Genomic DNA, 21,879 nt, shown 5'->3' on the forward strand with positions numbered 1-21,879 from the left:
AGTGGATGTCAGGTGACCACTTTTGAAGGGTTGGCAGACCTTTTGGTGAGGGAACAAGCCCTTAGCACTTTGCCTGAGGACATGATAATCTAGTTAGCTGCTAGACAATGCAGTAATGTAGATAAGATGGGAGACCTATACCTAGCAAACAGGGCATCACTGCCCAGGAAAGAGACATCCAGTGCTGCTCATGGGTCTAAGGGAACCTATAGTGGGCAGCCCAGACTGCCAAAACAGAGTCTGCTAGTAGCAGGGAAGCCATTTGTCCAGGTACATGTCCAGGAACAAGGGTTAAATGTTTTGATTGCAACCAGTGGGGCCTTGTAGAATATAGATGTCCATAGAGGCAAGGTGTGGAACAAAAGTTGAGAGAAACCAGTAAGTGGGGATGACAGAATGCCAACTGTAAGCTGCCTCGAGGCAACAAGCGTACCAAACTACCACAAGAGGTTATATCCTAGAGAGAGAGCCTCTGACCTAACCATTGTGAAGCCTGCAATGGTTACAGAGGAGCACTACTTGCTTGGGCAGTCTACTCCAGTCAGAGCTTTAGGAGGGACCCCATTCCAGATACCTTTGGTTAGGGTTCACCTGGACTGGGAGGGTGGAAAAGGAAGTCAGCAAGTAGATGTGTTTGAGGATATCCCTACAGATGTTCTGATATGGAATGATTTTGATAATGCAGTACCATATATGCATGCAGTTACACGCAGTCAGGCTTGGAGATGAGCATGTAGGTCTGGTAGCCTGGAGGAGACCCAGGCAGACCGCACACTTGCAGCCAGGACTGGTGAGGTGGTTACTTTAGGGAGGGAGCTACCCTGTAGCAGTGTGAGACTGGAGGCGAGCCACAGCTGCTTGTGGGTACTGATGTTCCTTTGTACAAAGTGACTGCAAGGGCAGAGATGAGCAGTAGTACCCAGGCTGACCGTGAGGCTCTGCTGTCAGAGAATACCAAACTTCCTGTGGAAGGAGAGCTGGGAAGGGTTTCCAAGAGAGAGTTGAGACAGGCTCAGCTCTCAGACCCTACATTACAAGGCTTGAGGGAGGTAGCTAGTGAGCACCTGATTCTCAAGAGAAGGGGGAATCTGTACTGTGACAAAGGGTTACTGTATAGAGAGTGGACCCCTGAGGGAGGGCTAGAGCGTTAGAGAATACAGCAGTTAGTAATGCGCAGAGCCTACCGTCTGGCACGTCAATCCATAGCCCATGATAGTCCCTTTGCAGGTCATATTGGCATAAAACTTACAAAGAGATGAATTATGCAGACCTTCTATTGGCCTGGGATTTCCAGAGATGTAACAGGGTACTGCAAGACCTGTGAGCAGTGCCAAAAGGTAGGCAAGGCAGGAGATGAGGTAAAAGCTCCAGTGATGCCTTTGCCTGTGATTGAGGAGCCATTTCCGAGGGTAGCTATGGATATTGTGGGACCTCTGAGTACCCCAAGTTCCACAGGGGAAAAAGTATATCCTAGTGGTAGTAGATTATATGACCAGATACCCTGAAGCAGAAAAGGTGGCAAATGCTTTGTTAGAGATTTTCAGCAGGGTAGGTTTCCCAAAAGAAATGCTGACTGACAGAGGTGTCAGTTTCATGTTAGACCTTCTGGCTTGTCTGTGGAAGTACTATGGGGTGAAGCACCTAAAGACCACCCACTACCATCCCCAGACTAATAGTCTTGTCGAGAGGTTAAACTCTACACTTAAGACAATGTTACGGGCATTTGCAGACCAGTTTAACTGGGAGTGGGACAAATATTTGCCCCATCTGTTTGCTTACAGAGACGTTCCCCAGGAATCCACTGGTTTTTCACCCTTTGAGTTGCTGTATGGGCATAGCGTGAGGGGGACCTCTAGATTTTATTCAAGATGAGTGGGAGGGTGTATGCAAATTCCACAAGGAGTCTGTTGTGGTATATGTCCTAAACCTTTAGGACAAGGCTTGGGGAACTCATGGGCTTGGCCCAGGAGAACCTTGCAGAAGCTGAGCAGCAGAAAAAGGTCTGGTATGACAGGAATGCTTGAGCTAGAGTGTATACTCTAGGGCATCAGGTAATGGTTCTCATTCCTGTTAGACACAACAAGCTGCAGGCAGCTTGGAAGGGACCCAACAAAGTGGTAAGGAAGGTCAGTGGTGTTAACTACATGGTAGAACTACTAGGCAGGAGGCAGGGGCACAAATTGTACCATGTTAACATGATGAAACTTTACCATGAGAGGGTGGCACTTGTGCTAAGAGTCTGAGGGGGATCTATGCCAGGAAAATCACAAATTACTATGGTGGAGCCTAAGGTTGTAGGCATATGATGGGACAGTGCAGCACGATACTGGGGTCAGCAATGCCAAGGCAGCTGGAATCTCAAGACAAGATATAGGGTAAGGTATTCCCAGATAGGCTCAACCCTCTCGAGCAAAGTTTCTCAAGGGTCACTTGAAAAACTAGCTTGAGTTTTCGGAGAGGGGAGAAATGTGACACCAGGGAAATACTGCCAGTCCAGCTATCTGGAATTTTGTAAATAATCACATGTCATTTGTGAATAGTAATATGATTCATATGCTTGTCCTACAAATGTAAGAGAACTGTTATGTACTGAGCTTTGAGAATGTAACCACAGTGTACCCTACTGGAAAATAACAGAAATGTATATAAACTATATAACTGTGCAAATGTATGTTTTAATAGTAGAAACTGGAACATAAAGTTAACTTGAAAAACTTCAAGAAAATAAGTTGAAATTAAAAGTGCTTTACAACGTGCTATAAAAAGTAGTTTCAGTACAGCAAGCAGAGACGATGTCTAGAGCTAGAGGTTTTCCTATTGTCTTGAAACAGAAATAATTACCAGGTTTAAAATGTGAAGTGTTTTTATTGCTCAGTGACTTCCTAGCAGCTGCACATCTGAGAGATAAGTATTTTTAACACAGAGATGTTAGTATCTGGTTAGCCTGGGAACTGAAGTCAGGTGACAGAGGTGATACCATCTGAGCTAACCCAGCAGTAATGTTGATTATTAGTTTAAGAACTCTCTGAGAGAGTGTCTGGGCATTTTATATGTTGTCTTGGACCTAGCAAGAACATCCACTCATCTGCATTTGCCTTGCTCTGTAAGTAAGTTATTTAGGGCATAGTTTCTTTTAGACATAGTTAGGAATATAGTAAATATTATTTTAGATGTTTTCTGTATTTATTTGACTGTCCTGCAGTGTTGTTTTAAAATATTTCCTGTGGTTCTAAACTCTGCAGTTACTGTGAGTATTGTCTTGTTCTTTTACTAATTATTATTAAATATGTTTAAAACTTTCAGTTGTGGCTGGTTTGTTTAGAGATATTTAAGCTTTTAGAGTACTTGCATGTGTATTTCGTGACACTGTACAGGCCACTGCTAAATATCCTTGAAAGTCTTGGGCACACTTACCATTTGGATAATAGTAACATTACACAGTAGGGATTGGACACCCTTTGGTAAGGGCCTTATAGCAGCTAAGTAAAGGGTGGCTGGTGGCAGCTGGTACTACCTTATAGTCTGGACAGAAGGGGGCGTAACTAGTAAACCTGTGCCAGCCTTTCCCAGGTGTGTGCTTATATCAATCAAGTGTGTGTGTGTGTGTGTGTGTGTGTGTGTGTGTGTGTGTGTGTCAGCCAGCTACTTGGACAGGGACACAAAGCACTGGCTGGACATAGAGGTTGCTGGAGGTCTTAGCTTGGCTACTCAGCTGAGATCTTATTCCTATACCTATGCCAGTGGGGAGTTTTATTGGGGATCTGGAGAAAGAGGAAGATACCAGCCCCAGACTGACTGTGATCTCTGTGTGCTGTTAGGAAATTGTACTTTACTGGGTGTGTACTTGTCAGCCTCCCAATGTGCATGTCCCTCACTGGTGCTAGTGATGAGGATTGAGGCTCCTTGATTACTGGGCCAGCTCAGGGGCATCACAAGTATCAACAAGGTTAAACCAATATTTTTTTTATGGTAGTGATAGTACAAGGGGAGGAGGAAGACGAATAAAGGTAGTTGTAATATAAATGGTAGCACTTATCCTAGCCACTCTAAACCCCCCCCCCCCCCAAGCTGCAAGAAACCCATGTGTATTCACCGAAGTGGCAAATGAGATCTGAAGTAATTAATTGAGTAGAAGGGAGGCTTATGGGTAATAGGAACAGCTCAGGCTGTGGAGCCAAGTCTTTAGTGGCCGAAGTCTGATCTGAGGTTGAATCTGAGAACCCCGTTGGTTTAGGAAGGATGAAAACTGACAACACAGATGCATAGTCATGGTGAGTACCTGACTTTCATATTTATCAGGTGTCTCATGAACCCACTGTCCTGCCAAACCACCTTTCTCCCAGAAAGACTGCTTTCAGTTCACTAAACTGTCTCATAATTGCTACAACTGTAAGTAATTCCAGTATCTCTCTTTATCTGAGCTTTAGGACTGATGACCTCAGTCATTTTTGTGGTTTCCAATGCATTTTACCATACAAAGGGGGTACTACAGTGGTTTTGGCGATTCAACATAACTAGCATCTTTAGCCTTTGGACTTTCCTTTCAGAAATTTGAAGATATACAGGGAACTCATTCAGTGGTGGAGACACTATACCAATTTATCTTTTGGCATTCTCTTAGTTCCTTTCTATCTTACTGTGACAGCAATTACAAATGTATCCTGTCTGGAGTGATGTCAGGGCATTTTCAGGATCAGACAGAACACCTTGCTGAACATAAATTTTCTAGAAATGAAGACAGTCTTTCCTCAGTTTGCAGATGTTCCAGTGATCCTTCTTGTTTGGTGGTGTTGCTGTCCATACCGTTAATATGGCTGTGATTTCACACATTATCAAGCGGGGAAAATTTATTCCTGTTCCCTTTTTTGGGATGCCTTAGGACTTTGGGAATGTACCTTTGCAACCAGCCATATCCTGGGCCAAGCTTGTTCATAGGTAGGTACTAGGCTGTTGGCCCTAGGGCCTATACAAGCTTAGCCAAAAAGGTACCCTGGCTTTCGCCACCCAAGAAAATTATTTTCCTGTGCCCCTGTCAAGCAGAACCACAGAAGTGATCCCCGGGGTGAATTTCCTATTTACCCATCCAATCATCAAGATTTTTCTTGAAGAGTGTTAATGAGGAGCTCTGTTTGACATAGATAGGTAGTCTGTTCCAGAGTATGGGAAGTCTCTGGGACAGGAATCTATCCCTCCAGCATGTTCTGTTTATTGTGACAAGGTTTAGGTCCCTAGAGTGTGTAGCTCGGAGGGATTGGGATTTCTTTAAGTGGAGCATGTCCAACAGCTCTGGGTTTTACATAGCTTTGTATGTTAGGCAGAGATCGCCTCTGAGTAGGCGATATGCGACGGAGTAAAGCTGGAGTTTTTTGAGATGGTCTGCGTAAGGCATCTGTTTGAGGCCAGTAATCCTCTTTGTGAGGTATTTTTGTGGCCTTTCCAGTTGATGTAGATGTCTTGTGAGGTACATACCAAAAGGGGCATTGTACTCTATACTGGGTCTAATGAGTGAGTAGAAGGGAACAATGACCTCTTTTTTTCTGGATGAAAAACCTTTTGTGATGAGGTGTGCCACATAGAAGGATTTCCTGACCACTGTGGCGATGTGATTATCAAAGGAGAGACTACTGTCCACCTGTGTCCCAAGGTCTCATCACACTTTAGTGTTAAGTAGGCTACCGCCTATGTGGTAGTTCATGGGTACAGAGTTTTTACCAAAGGGGATGACAATGCACTTTTTGGCATTGAGCTTGAGACCATGTCTTTGACACCAGGCATCTGTCTCAGTGAGGCCCTTTTGTAAGATGTCCACATCGTTAGGAGTTTCGATTATAGCTCCTAGTTTGCAGTCATCTGCAAATTTAGTTAGCCAAAGACCTTCTGTGTTAGTCTGTACTTCAGAGAAGTAGATACCAAACAGGAGAAAACCCAGGACTGAACCCTGTGGTACTCCACTTGTCACTGGTCTGAAGTCTGATTTGGAGTCTGCTACTTTCACGGTGTGGGTTCTGTCAGTAAGCCAGTTGACAACGCATCTTGTGACATAGGGATTTATACCTAGTTTAGTGAGTTTATCTATAATTCCAGAGTGGGGGGTGGTGTCGAACACCTTGGCGAGATCTAGATAGGCTGTGTGAACCACCTTACCCTCATCTATGGCTTTGGTGACTATCAGGTTTAGGAGACATGATCTGCCTTTTACAAACCCAAACTGTGTGGGGTCCAGAGTTTGGAGATCTCCAATGTCTTTGTTTGAGTTCCATGATGATATGTTCCATGGCCTTGCAGACGAGGCTCGTCAGGCTAATGGGGCAGTAGTTCCCGGGGTCTCTTGTGGGCCCCCCCCCTTTGTGGAGGGAGATAACTGTCTCGGTGCTCCATTCAATGGGCACAAAGCCTGAGGTGAGGCTATGATTGAACATGGTACTTAGGTGGGGTGCCAGTTCATTCTGTAGTTCATGTAGAAGGCAGCCTGGGATGTTGTCAGGTCCCATGGATGCTGTGTTCTTGGCTTTGGAGAGTGAGGTTTTTACCTGTGCATCCGTGATTGATTACAGGAACTTTGCATTCTTCCAGTATAAAGATGGGCCCTTTAGGGGGTGAGAGGGGGGGTAAAGTTAGCACTGAACCTGTCTGCCAGGATGTTGGCAATATCAGTTGGTTCTGTATATTAGGGTCATTGTGCTGTAACTCAGAGCAGATCTGTGTTGCCATTGAGATTTTTGACATAGCTATAGAATGCTTTGTGGTTGTCTTTAGAATCAGTGGCAATTTTGTTTTCATAACTAGCTTTGGAGGATTTTATGAGGGATCTCAGCTTCTTACTGAGGCTGACCAGGGAGTTCCTCCAATCGTGGGATTTTACTCTTTTTTGCAACAGTTTTTTTCTTCTGTTGTAGAGTTTGTTTATGGCAGAAGACCACCAGATTGGCCTCCTTTTTTTGGAGGATAGCATCTTGGTTCTGTTAGGGGATAGCACAATCCATGCACTCGTGTAAGTGCTTATAAAGTGCATTTGTGTAGGATTCAGCAGTCGTACCTCTATTGTCCATCTGCATGGGTGTCGTGAAGTTTGCCACTTCTGTCTTAAGAAGCGTGAAGTTGGCTTTGGATAAATTTTTTACGGTTTTCCTAATGGGGGGTGGGAGCAGGATGTGGATGTCTAGGGTGATTAGCTTGTGGTCAGATCTGACAAACGTGGAGCTGACCTCTGGTGTGGAACACCGGTCATCCATGTTGGTGATGACCAGGTCTAAGATATTGCTGCCCCTGGTGGGGGTGTGGATAAGTTGATCCAAGGCATTGGAATTGATGATTTCCAGAAAATGTTGAGCAAAAGAGTTGGTACATGAGTAGTTTTCCCAGTTAATGGTGGGGTAGTTGAAATCACCCATTATTAGAGTGTTGGGTTGTACCTTAATATTTTCCAGTATATCAAGAAAAGAGGAGTGGGAATCCTGGGGCATGGTGGGGGGTCTGTAGCAAGCTACTATCTGGATTGCGGTTTTGCCCAGAGTTAGTTGAACTTGGATAATCTCGGATGCATTATGCTGAGCAACTAGCATGGAGGTGTGGATATCCTTAATGAATATGTACACGCCTCCACCTTTAGTGTTTCGGTCCGGGTTTGGTGGCCGGAAGGTGTGGTATGAATTATAGCCTGGTAATGCAGGGGTGCTCTCTGGAGCTTTGAACCAGGTCTCTGTCACTGCACAGATGTCAGTGTTCTCCATTTTAAGGAGTGCTTCGAGTGAATGCATTTTGAGGTTTAGACTTCTTGCATTGAGTAGCATTACCCTCAGATTTTGCTTGCTTGTACCTGTTATGGTGGTGAATTTGTCATTTGAACCTTGCCTAAAAAAGGCACTATAGGGGTGGCAAGAGCCTTTGCCAGTATCTGGAATCCCAAGGGCGACAGGTGCAGGCCATCTCTGGCAAAGCAGCGTGGTCTGTCGATCATGTCATCTCAGGCAGACAGATACTGGATTCCCTTAGAATGACACCAGAAGCTTAGCCAATTGTTAGTCAGTCATTTTGTCCTTGTACTGTGGTGTCATTCTGGGTGATGGCAGGATGCTACTCAGGGCTAGAGTCATACCGGCCTGGGCTACAAGATCAGAGAGCTCCTCCATGTCTCTTTTCATGTAGTCCAGGGAGGTACGTCTCCGGTCATTCACACCAAGATGGACAATGACAGAGTCATATTTGTACTTGTGGAGTGACCTGAGTGCGTGTGTTATGTGGCAGATCCTGACACCTGACAGGCAGCTGACAGTAACATTTTCCTTGTTTAGCCTGGTGAGTGGAACATCAGTGTGCCTGACTATAGAGTCACCTATGACTAGAGTGTTGGGTACGTTATGCCTTATGGGCTATAGTTGAGTGACTGAGTATGTGGGCTGTGTGTCATTTGGGTTGTGTTGGGGGGTGGAGGTTGCTTGCATTTCTGCTTTGGAGGTCTCTGTTGTTTGGGCAGATTTGTACTGAGAGCCTCCGCGAATGTAGGTGTGTGTTTTGTGCTTCTGTGTGTGTGTGTTTTGGTGGTGTAGGTTTTGAGGGACTTTGTGATGAGTGTGGTGCGGTGCAAGTGTTTACAGTCTCCTCTTGACTGTCTAGGCCAGTCTTTGGTGAAGAGAGCTTTGCTTCCAGTTTGGCTATATAAGTGCATCTCTCACAGGTCGTAGTGTTGGGTGGTAGGAGGAGAGGGTTGTCTGTGTACATGAGGCAATTGCTGCATTGTCCCAAGATGCCCAGATTCATCAGGTAGGCAGGAGAAAACACCGGGAGCTGACCTTTAGACATGCCTGAATAGGTGCTTATTTATTCAGTACTAAAAACTGTTTTCCTCTAGACAAGTGAGGAAAGTTGAGTGCTGTATTAATTTGTAACTTATTTAGTGCTTACAATGAGTTCTGAACAATTGCTGAGATCAAAGAAACAGATGAGTTGTTGTGTCTTTCGGCTTTTCCCGGTTAGGGGTTGCCACAGCGGAACTCCGGTCCGCTAATGATTGGTAGTTGATTTTTATGTGCCGAGTTACCAGCCCTGACGCACAACCTTCAACGAAGGTACACCCATTCACGCATGTCTCCATGCAGAAGACGCTCTAGCTGAGAATCGAACCGGACAGCGTATTACTGTGAGGCGACAACGCTACCGCAGCACCAAAGAAACAGACGAGTAATAAAACTAAAAAGCTGGCTAGTTGCAAGGGAAATTTTGAAGAACAGACTTTATGGCGCTAGGAATAGTTTAACCCCAGTTAAGTGGGGGGGGGGGGCTTAGGAGCTCACAAACAGTCCTGGACACAGCAAATCCGTATCTGACCTGCCACAGGAAAGGGGGGAAGCAAGCTTTAGAATTTTTTTTTTCCAGTAAAGTGGAAATGGAGAAAGCTGGAACAGAAGTTAATTCAACGTTAAGAATCTGAGTGGGTTGGCCTTCACAAATGTTCTCTATTAGATTGAGTGAACTAATGACACTAGACTGGGAGGAGTGTCACAGATCAAATATACAGTATGGGTGGGCAACTGCAAAGCCACCAAGTATAAGAACACACAACACTAGGGAGGGTGGGTGTGAAAAATTACAGTTCCCAGCCACTAAATGAAAGTTTTAAACAGATCAAGGAGCAAACTCGAGAATGCTTTTAACTGTAAACAGACAAAAATGCACAGAAAAGCTCGGTTAGAGCACACACAAACCGAAAATACAACTCTCAGTATGAAAAAGCAGTTTGCAGTTAAGTAATGTTAAAACAGTATAAAACAGTACATAAATGCAGCGAAACAATAAAAAAAGCTTTATAACAGTGCAAAAGTGTAGTAGATCAACTGTATAGCACAATTTTATAAGCGTTTCAGAAGTGCAGTTCACTGAAATAAGTTTAAGAAATAACTTATCCTGCTCTTGGAATCTTAAGGAATTTCCACTTATACAATGCAATCCAGAGCCTGACAAAAATTGTTTATTAGCAAGGCAGACCCCGAGGCTATCTGCTGATACCTTTATTTGTCAGTAGCCAGAACTCTTTCTGGCATTGGGAAAAGCCTTGCTGCGACCTGTTTGCATCACTGGAAAAGCTTACATTTAGTTGCTGTTCCATCTGCCAAGAGAATTTCTGAACCTCAGGCATCATCTGCCAATCTTTGTTACCTCAAATTTCACAGAGACGGTTTGCCTCTGAGGACTTGCCCATCTTTTATACGAAACATTGCCAATTGTGGATATTTTCAAAAAAGAGTTTAGTTATTTCAGTGGATTTATCAGTCTTTATTTTTGATTATTCTAAGAAGGAAGAGTAGTATATTTTACAATATGTGGACATTCATATTTAAATCAGATTTTACTTTGATAGAACTAAATCATTTTGAAAATATCCCCAACTGTCTGTATCCTTTTCCAAATAGAATTTGAGTAGGGAAGTCTTGAAGCTTATTGTTTACAACAGGGCCTTACTAGGGGTAACCAGAGAACATTCTGTTTTATCTCTAGTGACTTTCTAGGCCTTTTATTCAGGAATGCAGCCTTGGATATTTGTGATGTGGATGCCTGAGCATCACTGTCTGCTTTTGCAAGCTGGATGTGATCTGTACAGCCAGGGCTTTGGTTGAAGCCACCATACATTAAGGAATTCTTTCATGTGGATTTGCACAAAAAGATTAGCTTGGGACTTGGTCCTTCAGTCAAAGGGAATGCACCTTCAGTCCAAGTACTGTAAAGAATGGATCTGGACTGGCAGCTGTATCTGTATTCCTTTTACCAACCCCCCCCCCCCCCAGAGGCTTAACAAATCCAGTGACCTTTAGCATTTGTGTTCTTATTTGTCATTGACCACCTGTGTCACCCTGTGAAGGCTTTGAGATGTGGATTTTGCTTTTAGGCAGCACAACATCATGGACGAAAATTGGAGGGGCTAGCTAGCTTTGAAAGGTTTCTCAGCTGAATTGATTAAGCTCTGCTGGCCTTAGTTCTACAAATAGAGAATGGAACTGCCAGTACAGATTTAGAATTACTGTAAGTTTGTAATTTACATATACTACCTAAAGAAAAGAAGGGAAAATGGTTCTTTAGGTATTTATCCTAGACTGTAAGGCTGAAAGCTCACTAAGGAGATAAACTTCGGAGTGCTGACAGTGGTCAGTACCACTAGCCTCCACCCCTATGAATCGGTAAATAAGCAAGTGCCTGCTGTGCTTGAAAGATGGGATAAGAGTCTGCAAAGTATGTTTATCGTAAGTGTAGAAATATGCTTGGTTTGAACAGCTGTAATAAAATAAAGTGGTAAGAAATGAGGGTTATTCATAGTGGTCAATAAGATAATGAAAGCAGAAGCAAAACTTAGAAGGGCAAACTTTAAACAGTAAAAGATGCGTGCATAGTAAATATAGCATTTACCAAAAAACTGAAGAAACTGTTAACTATTTGTCCCATAATATTTTTTTTATTTGAAAGTGTACATCTATCTGTCTTGATCATATCATTCACTTGATCGTATCTGATATAGTGGAGTCCATTTTAATTGTTTTATATGTACATCTCACTTTTTCACCACATCTTGTAGCTTAGCTGTGGAACTATGTTTGAATCCTAACAAACAACATTTAAGTCCCATTGAATTTTAGTTATGAAGAGCTAAGAACTGGTGAAATGTAGAGGTGGGAGGCAGGAAGGAGTAAAGATGGTCATTTGTTTGCATTTAGGTTTAACTAAAACTAAATATTACATTTTACCCTTGCCTGCTAGGTGTCGGGAGGCTAATCCACAGTGATGCCATTCAAGAGGCATTTGGATTTCTTTTTCCTGGCCTTCAAGATCTTTTACTGTAAATTAGTCAGGGAAAGGGAATGTAACACGTCAAGTTTTTCACAGAAAGGGAACATGCCTCCTCATTAACCAGCAAGATTTTAAAATGTCAGTGCTTAGTATATAAATGACAAATTGTGGATTGTAATTAGACTACTTTAATTTTCGTAATGTCACAGCTACATGATTTTTTGGTCCTTAAAAATGTATGCTGTAATATCAGTACAGAACAGCATTTTGTTTTGTGATTCAGCTTGCTTTCTAAGTGCTTCTGTTTGTTACAGGATTCAGGAACTTCAGCAAGAAGTAATTCAACTGAAGGAAGATCTTGAAAGGTCAGAACGTGGGATAAAGAACCTCAACAAACAGGTGCAAGTCATTTCTGCTAATGATTTTTGCATTTCATATGATTTGCTGTTTGATACTCACTTGTTAAAAGCATTTGAAAGCCTTTTTTTTTTTGTGTTTTAACTCATCTCCGAGTACCGTCACATGGTTCCTCTGTGCTTAAATCCGAGTGCTTTTTGAGGCAGTACAAATTGTATACTCTTACACCAGAGTGCCTTCCAAAAGTGCAAGTTACTTTACACTTGTATTTCAGCTCCACTGTATAAAAAAAAAAAAAAAGTTGAAAAAGTACCTGAACTTTGTCAGTTACCTTCTCAACTTATTTTTCAACCTGGAGTTGCCAAGTGCCCATATTTGAATTTTTTGAGAATCTGCTGCTCTGCGTGATCACAGCAAGCCAATTCTGTATGCATTTTTTCATCATTTACTCCTACCCAACTGCAGTATTAAAATAAAATAATGACTGTAAAAACCTTAGATCAGAACACTGATAATATCAATAACTGCTGCGGACCTCCAGTTGAAGTTTATATTGTATTCAGAAGCTTGGAATTTGATTGTGAGGAGAAACATCTTTCAGTGCTTAAACCTCTCTAATCTATTGCTAGTCTTCTTGAACTTCACTATGTCAGTTCTCAAAAATGTCCGCTTGGGGGGGGGGGGTGTGCATGTAAGCCTGCGCTTGTGTGTGTTATACCACTCAGAAGTATTCTTAATTCTTAAATCTCAACAAACATATACAAGAAATTAAAAATAGCAAAACACCACCCTGTGACACTATCTCACAATATTAATAGCAAGCAGCTGTCTGGCTAACAAACATAGTAGCACCACATAAACTTCTTTGTCTCAATCAAATTTAATAAGACATACCATCTACTTGCCGATCGCTAAGTAAGTTGCCACTACTCATCTAGTGTGGTGGGGGTAGCGCCTGCTGAAATCAAAATGTCCTTCCAGTTTTCATAAAACAAACGACTCTGGGTAAAGCCAACCAACAACCAGTTTCAGTAACAGATGGTAAAGACACCGCACACAAATTATATAAATTATCTGCAACATCAAGTTGGAAACTGTCTCTAGTTCCTCCTCAGTACAGTGTTTTGGCACTCATAACACTACAACAAAACAAGTTGACAATTACGGCCACTGCAAGCATCATACATTTCTGCATACTTTTTGAAACAGCATTGTCAAGGCATCCTATTATTCTACAACATATCTTAGCTTCTGAAAATCAATGTCATATTGTCAGTGTAGCAACTCAGATATGGCTCTTTCTCTGTCAATAAGTGGAAGTGGTTTATGAAATAGAAAACTTGAAAGTGAGATACAAAAAAACAGCAAAGATGAGGTTTTTGCTTGGTGGATGATGGGCTCCCAAGATTCTGCTAGAACTATCCATGTTTATTACGGTAGATTGCACAATTTGTTGTTTTCTCCTTGTTACTATAGCTGAAATAATGGCCTGATGTTGAATTTTGCTGCTGTCAATTGCCCAGATTTTTGCCTTATATTTTCTTTTTTTGGTGTTTCTAATGCTGTTTGTGGTTTTCTGGCAAATCACTGAGGATTGGAGTCACTAAATAATGAGAGACAGTTGAGTTTGACAGTTTCTTACTTCCTATCATTTACAACATGCAAGCTAACACAAATCCTGTTCGAGCAGCTTTCTAGGTTTACAAGAGCAATATTTAAAATCTGTCCTTATTTTTGGACCTTTGCCCCCCCCCCCCCCCCATTATTTTAGGCTTTGTCCAAATTTCTTGCATTAAGAGGTTGAGAGGTATGCCACCATCTATTCATGGAGTTTGTAGAGTACATTCTGATATGAAATATGTTTCACATTACTCCATACTATGCTGCCTACTTCATCAATTGTCTCTGGTTCTGAAGAACATCCTTGATTTTCTCTCCTATTTTCCCTTGTCTATCAAAAATGTTTCTGATTTTCTGGTGAATCACTGAGAATTACAGTTAATGCTAGGCATTAAAGTGTCATACTTGGTGTTCTGAAATGTATGACAGCTGTTGCTCTACTGTATGTTCTTCTGCAGAGCTGTAGTAGATTGTTCTAACATGCAAGGAAGAGGTTCATTAGCTGGTAGCTGAGTGTGTATCTTGTGTAAGTATATCTGTTTAGGATTTCCTTTAGAAGGGGTACATATTGGACTGGACACTGAAAGGAAAATCAGAGGGTTGGCCAATTGATTTGTTATACAGCTGGGTAGGAGAGAGTTATAATGCACAGACTTCCATAATTGTTTGATCTGTCACTGAAGTCCGCCTAAAAAATTATGTATGTAGACTTGGAGGTGCCACCTGGTTTTCTCTGAGTGGTTACTAGAGAAGCTGTTGTACAGTACACTGACCTACACTAATAATTGTGGTTACAACCAAGTTACAGTTCTAATTTTTGCTGTCAACTTTTTTTTTATAACTGCACTGGAAAAATTCACCGCCTAAACCTACTTTATTGAAACGTCAAAAACTGCTCTAGTGTGGAGTTAAGGTCCCTTTATAACCATCCTCATTCTTCTGTATTGATCTCTCCCCTCTGACTAGTTTGCTAATGCAGTCAGTCATCAGTGAGTAGCATGGGTGATAAATTGGTTGCTTGTGTATTCTGATCTATGCTGGGAATTCATGCTAACTGTGGGATAGGTCTTTGTGCCTGTATGAATGAATGCACTGACAGGGCGTAGATTGAACGTGGATGACATGATGGTAAAGAAGAGATTGAATATCCTGTTTATGGAGGAGACAGGGTGGAATGAAAATGCAGCAAAGCCACTTTGCTTGGGGTCCAGAGTCTGCCACTCATGGAGAGGACAAAGTAGAAACAGGAATTGTGGTGTGGGGGGGGGGGGTCTAAAGACAATTAGGAATTTTAGCAGAATTGATGATTAGACTCATGACAGCCAGAACTTTGACTGCCATTTTTGGGAGTGGTGAGGTAATCTTTTTGTGTGGCGCAACTTATAAGCAAAAGTATGGCATCCATATTACTTGTGCATTCTGGCATGATCAACCATATGTTTTGGACAATATTTCTGGTTTTATCATTCGTGACAGTTTGGGTAAGAGAAAGGCATGGATCAACCAGATAGTTTAGATATTTCTGACGTTTTGTCTGCTTCATGTGTACAGTTTGGGTAAGAGGAAGGGCTTAGTGTGACGTATGGTATTACTGAATTTACACTAATTGCAGCATTGATCAGCCATATATTTTGGACAATATTTTTGGATTATCTAGAATTTAAGTGAGAGGAATGTCTCAGTAATATAAATGTTATACTGCTTCTGTAATGAGGGATGGTAATGAGTTACTTACCTTACACCAGGAATGTAATGAGGGTCTGTTTAATATCACTATATTGAAGTGGAGTCTGCCAAATGATCATATCATGGACCCACGTCCGGGAAAAGTCACAATGCCGCCGATATTGTTGAATTATATCCCAAATTCGAACTAGGAACAAGCGTTAACATGGGTGGAAATGGGGGCGAGATTTGTACTTTGGCAATATTGGAGTTTGACATTGTCACTGTTCAACCTCTGCACTTCGAGCAAAGTGGATTCGATTCAGTCCACTTCATTAAGATAGTAAACCATGAATGTCTGCGCAACAGGGTGTAGCAATCATCACCTTTGTCTGAACATGCAGAACCTTGCAGTAATGAAATGCAAGTCATTATCACATTATTAATTTACTATATGTGCAGTTACAGTATAACACTGAGTCATTATCACTTGTCAGGTAAAACCTCCATCAGCTGCCACTGTTGTTCACACTTCTAACCACGACCAAGTAGCACCACTATGGTAAGGAAAACTCTGTTAAATTTTATGAGCACTACTTTCACTACAGATACAATACAGTAAAAGATCTGTAATTGCATCCTGTACTCATATATACAGATATCTACACACATTGCATATCATGACTCAGGTTATGAAAGTTATGATTTTCATATTTTGTTGAATAAGAGTGCTAGGGAACTTGTCAACATGCTGAGTGAAACCTCATTTTAATATGGTAAAAGAACTATCTCTGTGCTGTACACATGTACAGATATCAAAGCTTGTATATGACTTAGGTTATGAAATTTATGATATTGTCATATTTTGGTAAAAATTCTGCTAGGAAAGATAAGGTGATGAGTAAGGTATCTCTCTGAAACCACTATCCAAGTGTAATAATGTGAATTGTCAGCATCATACGTGGACAGATGTCACAGTTTGCTTGTATGATTATGAAAATTAATATGAATGCATTATGGAAATTAGGATATTTCTCATTTTTATGCCCATATCTTTACAATGGCGCATGAAGACAACACACAGGATGGATCATTTTGAAACTGACACTGAAGCACACAACTTGTACACTGATGTATAGTCTGTCTGTTACAGGTGATGAGATGATATGCTTTGATTGTCATATTACGAGAAATATAAACATATTTCTGTGAATATCTCAGTAAAGGAGCATCACACTGTAATGGTTAAGGTATAATTTTGCTGACATTCACACAAATGAATTAATTACACATTGCATGAGTCTACATGGTATTTTCACCAAGATATTGTGATTTGTTTTACAAAAAAAGGTAAAAAGATCCATAATATCGGCATTCCTTGGCAGATATTTAATAATGACACACTATCAGCCTTTACACCTTTGCAAAGAGCAGTGTCTACTGAGCAACTTTTGCATTTAGATTTTTAGTCTAGCTCTTATGGTTAGAGTTATGAACATTTGTTTTCTGTATGGTATTACAAATGGGTTATCTGAAAAAGAGCTTTGGCTGCTCTGCTGTTTCTGTGGTGGAAGCAAGCAGAAAGCATTTTCCAAGCTGCTCTGGAATGAACGAGTTAAAATGTGTCGATGTCAGGAATTGAATAATTTGATCATTTAAAAATTAAGTAGGTGTACTGAATAGATTATATACTGAGCAGCTGCCTCTCTGTATTTTCCCCTTATTTCATTTGCGTGTCATTCCCTCTTGTTTACTTTTCTGTGACAGTCTGGCATAATATTTAATTGTCTTGAGTTTCTGTTTAAATTTTTATGCTGCTTCCCCCTTCTGACATGCTGACCATCAAGCCTCCAACTGAACTTGAGACTAGTGTACCTCTGGTGGTGGAGAGAATCCTAGCATGGGGTATCTTTGAGATCTTTTCAGGATGAGCCATTCTGAGGGACTGTCAATCTTGCAGAGGTCAAGGACTTTGTGTTGTTACCAGGATCCTGGCAGCTGAGGCCATTTTGTGTTTATAGCCCTGATCCTTCCTTTTGATGGTGATGTGGACACTTGTCTCAACCAAAAATGACCACTTATGCCTTGCTATGTGTGCATGTTTGCTCCTGGACTCTATCAGAAAAGAGCTGTCATCTGTAGCCTGGGTGGTCATGCCCATCTTTTTCATTAACTGGGCCCCAATTCCATATATGCCCCTGCCCACTTGCAGAACTTGGATTATGTTTGAAGTGGTGCACATGACCACCCGAAGATCACCCTCTGTTATCCCCCCCCCCCAAAGGTGGCCATGCCCATGCTTCCTGCCTACTTCATCAAGTTTATAGGTTGGTACTAGGCTATCGGCCCTAGGGTCTGTACAAGCCTAGCCATAACAATTCCTTGGCTATTTCTTCCCACAATATTTACTGCACTGGACCCCTGTCTAGCAGGGTGACTGACGTGATCCCCGGAGTGAATTTCCTATCTCCTGTCCAATCGTCAAGATTCTTTTTGAAGAGGGCCAAAGAGGTGCTCTGCTTGACATATATGGGCAGTCTTTTCCAGAGTTTGGGGAGTCTCTGGGTCAGGAACGTATTCCTCCAGCATGTTTTGTTGATTGTGATGACAAGGTTTAGATCCCTGGAGAGTGTGGCTCTAAGGGATTGGTATTTCTTTAAGTGTAGCTTGTCCAACAGTATTTTAGGCAGACATTGCCTCTGAGTAGAAGATATGCGACAGAGTATAGATGGAGTTATTTTAGACGGCCAGCATAGGGCATTTGCTTTAGGCCTGTGATTCTTTTAGTGAGGTATTTCTGAGGCCTTTCCAGCTATTGCAGATGTCTTGTGAGGTTCATACCAAACGGGACGTTGTACTCTATAATGGTTCTAATGAGGGATGAGTGCAGTGGGACAATGACCTCCTTTTCTTCTGGATGAAAAGCCCTTAGTGATTAGGTGCGTCACATAGAAGGATTTCCTGACTTGTGGCGATGTGGTTATCGAAGGTGAGACAACTGTCCACCTGTGTCCTTAAGTCTCTTATCAAACTTTTGGTGTTTAGTGTACTGTCACCTATGTGGTAATTCACGGGTACGTGTTTTTTCCCAAAGGGGATCACTATACATTTCTTGGAATTGAGCTTGAGCCCATGGCTCTGGCACCAAGCATCTGTTTCTGTAAGGCCTTTTTGCAGAATATCCACATCATTTGGGGATTCAATAATGGCTCCCAGTTTGCAGTCATTTGCTGATTATTTGAACTCTGGTTGCCTTGACTATAGTCAGGGGTTTACCTGTGTATTCCACTGGCATAGTCTGCTCTTTAAAATTTTCTTTTCTTAATTCTGAACTTGCTACTTTTTCTCTCAGTCATACTTGTTTCACTCATGTCGTCAGCTTTTCAGCTAATCATGTGTTCAGTACAGTGGCTTTTATTCTGTTTTCGTCTGTATTTGTAAATACCTGATACTGCTTTATCTGTTTTATTCTATGTAAGCCTTGTATCATTTGGGTTATAGCCCCTTAAAGGAAGAATGGTTTTGTGCAAGCTTAGCCTTGCCTGACAGTGCTGCTATTCACTGCTGGTAGTGTGTGTCAGACAGCCACACCCAGGAAAAGCTATAAAAGTGTTTTATCTCCTTTACACTGAGGAGGGAAGAAGTGACAGATTGCCATCTGCATTTTCTTTGCCATCTGGCAGCTCTATACCGATTGAAAAATGCTGTAGTCAGAGGCAACTCCATTGGAGGCATGGTGGCTTCTGCTGCTTAATTCAGCAATGTCTCCCTGCTGGTATCTGTGACACGGCCCCTTGAGCTTTTCTTTCACCAGGCATTATTATCTCAACTCCAAATCCAGAATTTAGGAGGTTTAGTATGTTTAAACTTTAGGACTCCGTGTTTTGGTCTTTGCTTCTGGGTGGCCTTCCAGCTTCTTCTACCCTGGTAATATACTTCAGAGGAGCCAGTCATTAACCTATCATGGTCCCATGGTTTTAAATACAACATTCAGTTTTATCTTTTTTTGGTGATAGAGGTCACTGTAACTGTAAATCTTAACATTAGGATTTTATTCCTGTCATGGTTTTTCAAACAGCAGTTTTATATTCCCTGTGAAGGCTTATCCTGGTTCTGTTTGTGGTTACAAGGAACCTTGGAAGGTGCTTGAAGCCTATAAAGCCAGCATTGATAGGCATTTTCCCACCTTCAGTGCTTCGTATCCTACTTCAGCTTTAACATTTTTTCAGCTATCTATTGCCTCCTTTTTTGTTGCTGTTCTTTTCTATGAGGCATCTTCAATTAAGCTTTCAAATGTATTGGAAATTGAGTGTGGCAGGCTATGGCAACTCATTTTAGCACATCATTACATCATTTTATTTATTTGTTAGCTGGGTAGGTGGATGTGTCCAAGGTCCATGTTTAACCATGACTTGAACCAATAAGGCAGCAGCATATGAAAAGGTGTGCTGCATGTATACATAAAGGTTGCAGTAACAGTGAAAAAATCATCAAATACAAAAGAGAAGTGAAGGCATGCAACTGTAGGTTAACCATAACAGCTATTGCACATTATAGAAGTTCTCTTCTTCAGGGTTTTCTTAGTTTTCTTCTATACCCATTATTTTGGGGAATTGTTCTTGGATATTTTTCATCAGCATCATTATTGCAATAGTATTCCCCGCATATAGAATTACTCAAAGATGTATTTTCATCCTGCTGGCCTGACTCCCAAAACTCTGTGGACAGTCTACCATAAACTTTCTTTTCACTGTTGTGGGGATATATGCATATCTGATGGACAAGTGGGGATTTTGTACCATCTTTAGCTCTTTTTTTGCCTCAAGCTTATGCTGTATGTCAGTGAAAAACTCAAGGTCAGTTGGTCTGCTTCTAACAGGAGACCTCCTAAAGAACAGATTTCTTTGGAAAGCTAAGAACTCCATTGCGGAAATATTTTTTATTGATAAATTGTAATACTGTTCTTTGTTGGTGAACAATTTTGAGGAATTCTTATTTATTTCACGTGAATACCTCATGCAAGCCTAAAAAGCATGTGCTATTGCACACATTGAATTCACGATAAACGCTTGCTTTTTAACTGCTCTTTCTGATTAGATAAGTGCTGCATCTTGTTAGACTGGCATATTTGTGGAAGCTGCACCAGGAAGATGCACACAAGTAGAGAAGCTGCTGTCTGTCTCTCCCTCTCCCAGTCTGTCTCTCCCTCTCCCAGTCTGTCTCTCCCTCTCCCAGTCTGTCTCTCCCTGTCTCTCTCCCTCTCCCAGTCTGTCTCTCCCTCTCCCAGTCTGTCTCTCTGTCCTCCTCATTCTCTCCGTCTCTCGTCCTCTCCCACTCTCTCTTCTCTACAACTCTCTCTCCCACTCCCTCCTGCTCCTCACCCTCTCCCACTCCCTCCTGCTCCTCACCCTCTCCCACTCCCTCCTGCTCCTCACCCTCTCCCACTCCCTCCTGCTCCTCACCCTCTCCCACTCCCTCCTGCTCCTCACCCTCTCCCACTCCCTCCTGCTCCTTACCCTCTCCCACTCCCTCCTGCTCCTCACCCTCTCCCACTCCCTCCTGCTCCTCACCCTCTCCCACTCTCTCTTTCTCCTCCTCTCCCTCTCCCACTTTCTCCTTCTCCTCTCCCACTCCCTCCTGCTCCTCACCCTCTCCCACTCCCTCCTGCTCCTCACCCTCTCCCACTCCTCCTGCTCCTCACCCTCTCCACTCCCTCCTGCTCCTCACCCTCTCCCACTCCCTCCTGCTCCTCACCTCTCCCACTCCCTCCTGCTCCTCACCCTCTCCCACTCCCTCCTGCTCCTCACCCTCTCCCACTCCCTCCTGCTCCTCACCCTCTCCCACTCCCTCCTGCTCCTCACCCTCTCCCACTCCCTCCTGCTCCTCACGCTCCCACCCCTCCTGCTCCTCACCCTCTCCCACTCCCTCCTGCTCCTCACCCTCTCCCACTCTCTCCTTCTCCTCCTCACCCTCTCCCACTCTCTCCTTCTCCTCCTCACCCTCTCCCACTCTCTCCTTCTCCTCCTCTCCCTCTCCCACTCTCTCCTTCTCCTCTCCCACTCTCTCCTTCTCCTCTCCCACTCTCTCCTTCTCCTCTCCCACTCTCTCCTTCTCCTCTCCCACTCTCTCCTTCTCCTCTCCCACTCCCACTCTATTCTCCTCCTCTCCCCCTCCCACTCTCTTCTCCTCCTCTCCCACTCTCTTCTCCTCCTCTCCCACTCTCTTCTCCTCCTCTCCCACGCTCTTCTCCTCCTCTCCCACTCTCTCCTCCTCTCCCTATCCCACTTTCTCTCTCTCTTCTCCCTCTCCCTCTCCCTCTCTTCTCTCCTTCTCTCCCTCTCTCTCTTCTCTCTATCTTCTCTCCCTCTCTCTCTCTCTTTCACTCTCTCATCCTCTCCCACTCTCTCTTTCACTCTCTTGTTCTCTCCCACTTTCTCTCTCCCCCTTTGCCTCTCCTGCTGTTTC

The 21,879-nt window shown here is 42.7% G+C and overlaps 1 protein-coding gene across 1 annotated transcript in view; it reads left to right on the forward strand.

The window, feature by feature from the left end:
• CEP135 (centrosomal protein 135) overlaps window positions 1–21,879 on the forward strand; it is a 2,183,066-nt gene that overhangs the window by 264,168 nt on the left and 1,897,019 nt on the right. The window contains 1 exon segment of the mRNA XM_044062480.1: window positions 12,087–12,171. Within this exon segment, the coding sequence (XP_043918415.1) occupies window positions 12,087–12,171 (85 nt within the window).

The sequence above is a fragment of the Protopterus annectens genome, chromosome 2.part1 (genome assembly GCF_019279795.1).
Source record: "Protopterus annectens isolate FY-2018-M chromosome 2.part1, PAN1.0, whole genome shotgun sequence".
NCBI classification, from domain to species: Eukaryota; Metazoa; Chordata; order Ceratodontiformes; family Protopteridae; genus Protopterus; species Protopterus annectens.